This window comes from Notolepis coatsorum (genome assembly GCF_963971535.1).
Source record: "Notolepis coatsorum genome assembly, chromosome: 2".
NCBI lineage: Eukaryota > Metazoa > Chordata > Actinopteri > Aulopiformes > Paralepididae > Notolepis > Notolepis coatsorum.
Window position 1 is genome coordinate 178,663,367 of NC_140166.1, and position 8,628 is coordinate 178,671,994.

Here is an 8,628-nt window from a genome sequence, read left to right on the forward strand (position 1 = left end):
GGCTTATATCAGTGTATATTTTATTAACAGATTGCAGAATGGGTATACACTACAGTACAGCTCTTTCTTTCTCTCTTTCTCTCTCGTTTTCTCTCTATCTTTCAATAGATGTTGTTCAGCCAGCTAATTTGTCTATCTTTCCCAATGAAAATAAACAATATTACTATAGTTAGTACCCTGCCCTGTCTGTTTGTTTGTCTATCTGTCATATCTGGTTGCCTGTCTGGCTGTCTGTCTGTCTGTCTGTCTGTTTGTTTGTTTGTTTGTCTATCTGTCTATATCTGGTTGCCTGTCTGTCGCGACAGAGACAGATAGAGAGGGGGGGGGAAGAGGGGGGGGAGATAGCGAGAGAGAGAGAGAGAGAGAGAGCGAGAGGGAGAGAGAGAGAGGGAGAGAGAGAGTGCTCTTGCTGCTGCTGGGGCTCCACGCTGCTCTTTCAGGAGTACAGTCACACTGATCATCATTCTAAAATGACTGACTTTGCATATAGACTAGGCATTTACAGCTGTCCCAATGTAATGTGCCTTCCTCTGTGCGCTTCCGCACGCTCAAGTCGTAGGTCCAGTGTGCCTGACCAGGCGCGCGATCTCACGAGGGAGCCGCGCGTGAAATTCATTCGTGAGCAGTGTGCTCGGGGCGTCACACTTTCGTTTTTTTTTTGTTTTTGTCACCCGAGCACACTGATGTAGTATACTGCCAAAGCAGTAGGTGGCAGTAGGTGGCAAACATGAAGGCAATTTCAACCAATCAGAACTTGAATGTGCCAATACACTTCCTGGAAGCTCCAGCAAAGAAAATGTCAATAAGGCAGGCGCCTATGCCGCGCCACCATCTTGCCTATTTACTCAATGCAGCAAATTCCAGCAATTCTTTTTCAGCAAAGCCTAATAAAAGTGCAATAAACAAAATGGATACATTCACTGTGTGTTCTGCCTGTCATTTGTTGATGAAACAAAACTAACATCAACACAAGTGACCACCAAGAGCGGATAGTTTAGTCTAAAAAACGATCGGTAGCATTGTTAGCTGCATGCTAACGTCAATGGAATTTGCCATTATAACAGTATAGCATTGTGGCTAGAAGCTAACGTTAGCTCACGCTACTTAGCCAGCACCAAACTGATGATATCGGGAGCTATCAGTGGTTAGATAACATTAGAGACAACGCTGTGTGTATTAAACAAAGGTGAATAGATGACTGGGCCATTTTGTTTAATGCTTGTTAAGTTGAAAGAGGAGCTTTGAGCTAACAGGGTTTGATAGCTAACACTAGCTCATGTTATCCAGTGGCAGTGCCAATCGGTAATGCTAGCAGAATGAATGGATGTAAACTTTCTTTAACATGGGCGGCTAGGTGGTGTAGTGGGCAAGGCACTTGCCACCAGTGTGGAGACGCTAGGATTCGCGTGTTCGAATCCAGCTCTCCACATTGTTTTCAGTTTAGCTGGTCGTCCGCAGTAATACACATTGGCCGTATTACGGGGAGGGAAACTGAAGGGTGGGGATCGGGCGTTGTGAACAAGCGACTCCTACAAGTCGGTTGGTGCGCCTGCGCAGTAGAATCAGGAAGTGTCGGGGGCAGCGTGAGCCTCCCACGCGTTACTCCTCGACACTGAGAGATCGAGCTGCGCAGGTGAAAAGATGCGACTGCTGTTACCTCAAGTACCGGAGGGGACTTGTGCTATGTATGACTTAGTCCACATTGCAGCCGGCTTGTGGGAGGCAAGAAACAGCGTTCGTGACAGGGGAGGGTTGAATTGGATGATACGAAATTGGGATGGGAGAAAAATATAGAAAAATGGGAGAAAAAGTGGATAAAAAAAAAAAACTTTCTTTAACATATTGCATATGGGTACAATACAATACGGCTCAATACAAACAATTGTTAAGGGAATGCAGACTGTTGTAGCTTGGACTGGGGTCCTTATAACAATAACTTGACAACACATAGTAGCTGCAGCTATTTGGTTTGGGACAGCTCTCTGTCACCGGAAGGGCACGCAGATGGTATCTACTGCGCATGGGCGTTTTCGCAACAACGGCTCATGCAGACTACACGCTGTTGTCTGCGCGTTTTTTAGCGTTTCTCCAAAACGCAAACACAATTTTGCGTTTCAGCCGTATCCACAAAAAAACGCCAAAAAACGCATTTCTGTGTAATAGGGACATGAAACGTATTCAAAAACGTATAAAAAAACGCCACAAATACACTCGAAAAGTACCTGGCGGAAAAAAATCTAATCTACGAATTCCAATCTGGCTTCAGAACGTCCCACTCCACTGACACATGCCTCCTCTATTTGAACGACCACATCAAACAAGAGGTGGACGCAGGCAAATACTGCGGCATGGTCATGCTGGACCTACAAAAGGCCTTCGACACTGTCAATCACTCCAAGGATCGGTCATCAGCAGAGTCCGGTAAACAACGTGGAGGAGGTATTGCCTTCATGTTTAACAAAAATTGGAGCGATCCAACGAACGTGAAGGAATTATCCAACCACTGCTCCCCAGAACTGGAATATATAACCATCAAGTGTCGTCCTTTCTTTCTAACTTTCTAACTCCGAGGGAGTTAACGGCGATCGTCCTGGTCGGAGTGTATATTCCACCGCAAGCCAGCAACAAGGTTGCGCTCTCCAGACTACACGACGAGGTAAATAGAATCCAAGTGGCGAATGTTAACGCCGCCATTTTAGTTCTGGGAGATTTCAATAGCGCCAATCTGAGAAAGGTATTGCCTGACTTCTATCAGCATGTGACTTGCAACACCAGAGGCGGTAACATCCTAGATCACTGTTACACGCAATTTAAAGGTGGCTACAAGGCTCATTCTGATAGTGGCTTTGGCAAGTCAGATCACGCATCCATTTTTCTTTCACCAAAGTACAGACAGAGAATTAAAAGTACTCCCGTAGTCTCGCGAGAGGTGCAGAAATGGGATGTGACGTCAGAGGAGACGATCCGGTCAGTGTTTCACCACACAGACTGGAATGTGTTCCGCGACACAGATAACATTAATGCCTACACGGAGACAGTGCTGGACTATGTTTGTACTAGGGTGAAAGAAACAATCCCCACTACCAAAATGAAAGTTTACCCAAATCAAAAACCCTGGGTAGACAAATCCGTCCGTGAAGCTCTGAGAGAGCGCACCAAAGCATACAACGACGGCCTAGAGGCAGGCAACATGAATGACCACAAGGTGGCGCGATACAACGTAAGGAGGACAGTGTCAGAGGCCAAACGACGCTACAGGGATAAAATTTAACTCCAGTTTGAACAAGCTGACTCTAGAGCTATGTGGCAGGGGCTCAAAACGATGACAGACTACAAAGGCGCCTCCCTCAAACTGAACAGTGACATCTCCTTAGCAAATTACCTCAATACCTTCTATGCGAGGTTTGATGCTGGTAATAACAACACCAGCTCACAAGCCTCGGCAATGGGGGGGGGGGGGGTCGGCTGCTGATGGAGGCGCAGTGTTCAGGGTAACAGAGCATGAGGTGAGGCGGACCTTTAAAAAAGTGAATATCAGGAAGGCAGCAGGTCCAGACGGCATCCCCGGCCGCGTCCTAAAAGTCTGTGCCGACCAACTGGCCCCAGTATTCACTGACATATTTAACCTGTCCTTAGAACAGGCTGTCATCCCCACCTGCCTGAAGAAGTCCACTATTATCCCTGTACCCAAAAAATCCAAGCCTGCTTGCCTCAACGACTACCGCCCTGTAGCTCTCACCTCCATAGCCATGAAGTGCTTCGAGAAGCTAGTAAAGGGCTACATCTGCTCCTCCCTCCCCATCAACATGGACCCCCTGCAATTTGCATACCGCCCCAACAGGTCCACGGAGGACGCCATATCCCATGTGCTGCACACAGCAGCATCACACCTGGACAAGAGGCAGGGGAACTATGTGAGAATGCTATTCATCGACTACAGCTCGGCATTCAATACCATAGTCCCCTCCATACTCATAGCCAAGCTCAGGGACCTGGGCTTGGGCTATGACCTCTGCCAGTGGGTCTTGGACTTCCTGACTGGCAGACCCCAGGTGGTGAGAGCAGGCAACTGCACCTCCTCATCCATCACCCTCAACATAGGGGCCCCCCAGGGCTGTGTTCTGAGTCCCCTCCTCTACTCCCTGTACACACACGACTGTGTGGCTCAGCGGAGTAGCAATACAATCGTCAAATTTGCTGACGACACAGTGGTGGTGGGCCTGATCTCTGCCAACGACGAGAGGGCCTACCTGGAAGAGGTCAAGGTCCTGGCGGGATGGTGCCAGGAAAACAGCCTCTCCCTGAACGTCAGCAAAACAAAGGAGATGATTGTGGACTTCAGGAGGTCGGGGGTCAAGGACTACAGCCCCCTCAGCATCGACGGGGCACCGGTTGAGAGAGTCAACAGCTTTAAGTACCTCGGAGCCTACATATCCGAGGACTTGACATGGACCACACACATTAACAGTGTTGTGAAGAAGGCACGACAACGCCTCTACTTCCTTAGGCGCCTAAGGAAGTTCCAAGTCAGCCAGAAGATCCTTAAGAACTTCTACTCATGTACAATAGAGAGCATCTTGACCGGCAACATCACCTCCTGGTTTGGGAATAGCACTGCACAAGACCAAAGCAGACTACAAAGAGTGACACGTTCAGCCGAACGCACAATTGGAGGGGGGCTCCCCACCCTCCAGAACATTTACTACAAGCGTTGCAAGGGCAAGGCTAAGAGAATCATTAAAGACTCCAGTCACCCGAACAACTGCCTCTTTGAACTGCTGCGGTCAGGCAAGCGATACAGGAGTCTCAAGGCGAGCACAGAAAGACTCAGAAGAAGCTTCTATCCCCAGGCCATCAGGCTGCTAAACGAACAATGAATGAACACTACACAACAACAACCACCAAACGCACATAGCACACACATCCACACGCACACACTCACTTAAACAAACACACTGTAGCACCCACTCCACACACTTATAGCACACACCCACTTTAAACAAACACACTGTAGCACCCACTCCCCACACTTTATATTTATGGATGAAGGATTGCACTACAACTCGTACACCTTACTGTAAATTGTACCTAAAATTGTACCTCATCCCATTTCTGCTTTGCACTAGATAGTACTGTACATTAGTACACTGCATAGTATTGTGTATTGTATATTATATGGTAACTCAGAACATTGTACATATGTCTATACCGAACACTGACCTCATTTTCTTCTTCTAAATTCATGCTATATTATGTTATTATGTTATTTGATACTATCTTGTCTAGCACAGTCTCTGGAGCGTAACAGTAAGAAGCATTTTGTATGAAAGTATCCTGTACTTCTGTATGACAACTATTAAAGAACTTGAACTTGAACTTGAACTCCATTCTAATGGACAAGCTAAAGGCAATTGGTTTTGATAGCTTATCAGTGAGCTGGATGCAATCCTACCTGGAGGGGAGAGAACAGATGGTAGAGGTAAACGGTACTCTATCCCCCCCCCCTCACAGTGAGCTGTGGTGTTCCACAAGGAAGCATACTAGGACCGCTACTCTTCCTAATTTATGCAAATTACATGTCGTCAGCCTGTGACTGCAACTTGTTCCTGTTTGCGGACGACTCAGCCCTGCTGGTCTCTGACAAGAACAAATTGCAGGTTGAAAAAACCCTCAGCACGGAACTAGGCAAAATCTGCATATGGCTCGCTGATAACAAACTATCATTACACATGGGCAAAACAGAGTCCATTCTCTTCGGTTCAAATAACAAACTCAGCAAGACCGACGGCTTCTCAGTTACAGTGGGTGACAATATTGTCACAAGGAAAGACGAAATTACCTACCTGGGTTCCATCCTAGAGGCAAATCTTTCCTGTGACAAAATGGCATCCAATGTAATAAAAAAGGTCAACCAACGAACTAGATTCTTGTACCGGATCTCCTCTCTGGTAAACAAGAATACCCTGAAGACTCTGGCAGGAGCACTCATTCAAGGGTACTATGACTATGCGTGCACCTCATGGTACCAAAGCACCTAAAAGGCGCTTAAAACAAAATTACAAACATCACAAAACAAACTGGTCAGACTACTACTTGACCTGAACCCCAGAACCCACCTCACCCCTGCCCACTTTGACAACCTAGGATGGCTTAGAGTAGACGACAGAGTACAGCAACTTGCAATGGGCCTGGTCTTCAAGATACACTATACGACCGGGGTGCCCATGTACATGTCAAAATACTTCCCAAAGGTCAGTGAATACCACAACCACTACACCAGAGGAAGCTCAACAAATCACGTTAAACCCAGATTCGGCTCAAACAAGGGACTAAACACGTTTCGCAATTATGCCACAACAATGTGGAACGCCCTACCCAAAGCTGTAAAGGAATGTGAATCCCTGCCCACATTCAAAACCGCTCTTAAAGAGCACCTACGGGAGGCTGCAATTCGAAACTGGCCACCGTAAATGCCCAAAACCCCCACCACCTCCTAATAGACAGTCTCCTCCCCACCGCATGTATATATTCCCTCCCCGCCGTATGTATATTTCCCTCCCACCCACCCACCCCCTCCTAATGTACAGTCCCCTCCCCATCATATGTATATACTCTGTCAGGATCTAGGGGTAACAGTACCGTATATTTGAATACCGCTTATGTCACAAATGTATCAGTACTAAATACCTATATGTCCCTATGCCATAAATGTCATGTATGTTGTGTATGTCATAAATGTCTATATGAAATGAAAATGGGGGACCCTGATGGAAACAAGACAAACGTCTTTCTCAGGTCTGCATCCCCTTAACAATTGTATGTATTGAGCCGTACTGTATTGTACCCATTCTGCAATCTGTTAAATAAAGTTTTCATTCATTCATTCATTCATTCATAGTCTAACCATGGCCTAAGGCAGTGCTCTGAAACACCTTTTATTTAATGGAAATAGTCAACATTGCCCTAGTGGACCATTATCAGGTCCCTTTTTTGAGTACATGTTCACTGTACTGTACTTTCACTGTCCTATACTTTCACTGTACCCATGACCTCACGCTGTATCATGACCTCTCCTTCTGTTTACTCATACCTTATCACTTACCTTATCCCGATATATTACTATCCCTATGATGAGTTTCTCAGTCTTTACTCATCCCCGTCTTCTCTCTCCTCCAGGCTTCATCCGCACAGACATGACGGCAGGGCTGAGGCAGGGGGAAGGAACGCCCTCCATTCCTCTGGGGAGATTCGGGGAGCCAGAGGAGGTGGCCCAGGCTGCCCTCTTCCTGTTGGAGTCTCCCTACATCACGGGACAGGTGCTGGTGGTGGATGGAGGGCTACAGCTGGCCATGTAGAGAGATCCTTGTAGAGAGAGACCCACTGTCTGTCATAACCACAGACCTGTCCCAGCTGGGCAGCTGGACGCCACGCTCAGCCGCACGGAGATGACTGGTGGTCAGTGAGAGGCGTAGAGCTGAGTCCTCGTGTCTTTCACCAGCGGAAGACAGGGGCGTGACGTCAGCTGGCCCGTCCTGTCTCGGGATCAGCGTTAGGACAGTGTTGTGTTAGTCATGTATTATCGCGGAGTTGATGTGTTGATGTGTTAGTAGTAGGCATCTGACATTGTGTTTGGACAGTGGGCGCACATGTTTTCTAAGATCAAGATTTACTCATCAAATTAAATGGAAATGTTTCGGTCTCACTTAATATTTTTTTGTTCTTTTTTTGTTTGTTTACTGAAGATGCTTTGCTGCCTTTTATGTTCAGTCAACGTGGCCTAGTGTTATTCAGCACTGAAACAGTAGGCATTATGTTTGTATCGTCTTTTTAGAAAGTCGTCTGCTGTTTCTTCGCACCACAGAGTAGCCCTGTCTGCCCCGGGCAGTTAAGAGAATCCATTTGTAAATGTAATACGACAAGCGTGAACAAAATTTGTAAATTGACACACACTTTACGAGAAGCACTAGAGGTCAGACCCCGTGTTGCTGAGTCACCAGTCGGAGTGGGAAGTGGGCCGAGCCGCTGTGACAGTCGCTCGTGACTAAACCCCGCTGACTCCAGAGAGTCTGGCCTCAACTTTGATCAGCAGTTACTCTTTCCGTGACTTTAGAGGCGCCCCGGCGCTGACTGAAGCTCTCGTGTTTCACTCCCCCGGGAGACCCCCGCTCTGCCAGCACGAGCCCGCCCCCCTCCGCGGGGGCCCTCTCTGAGCCCACCTCTGGAGGGGCCCCACAGAGAGAGGAGCCGGACAAGTCGTGGCTACAGCTGGAGGGAATTAAGGAGGGGTGGGGGGGGGGGGTATTTTTAGCTCAGGGAATGTTTTGAGTGTCCCCTTACAGCTCTGGACCTATGGTCTGGGCGGATGGGGTTGGAGGTGACTGTCGTGCTCACTGCTGAGGTATGAAATGCTGTGATCTCATCTGCTATTTCATCAATTCCTCACCGAAGCCGCATGTGTGTCACAGCATGATGTAGTGGTGTTTATGTGCACATTAATATGTCAATATTATTTAGGATCAAGTACTCCGTCTTATGATTTAGCATTGTGTAGACGCCATATCCTGTCTACAATAGCCCTGATGAGCTTGAATCCCTACCTATGAGAAGCCTCAATGTGATTGATATGCA

The 8,628-nt window shown here is 47.4% G+C and overlaps 1 protein-coding gene across 1 annotated transcript in view; it reads left to right on the plus strand.

Moving 5' to 3' along the window:
• Positions 1-8,254, plus strand: part of cbr4 (carbonyl reductase 4) — a 28,568-nt gene extending 20,314 nt beyond the window's left edge. Inside the window, exon 6 of the mRNA XM_084308007.1 lies at positions 7,177-8,254. Within this exon, the coding sequence (XP_084164133.1) occupies positions 7,177-7,355 (179 nt within the window). The 3' untranslated portion in view covers positions 7,356-8,254. The remainder of the gene's footprint in view (positions 1-7,176) is intronic.
• The last annotated feature ends 374 nt before the right edge of the window (positions 8,255-8,628 follow it).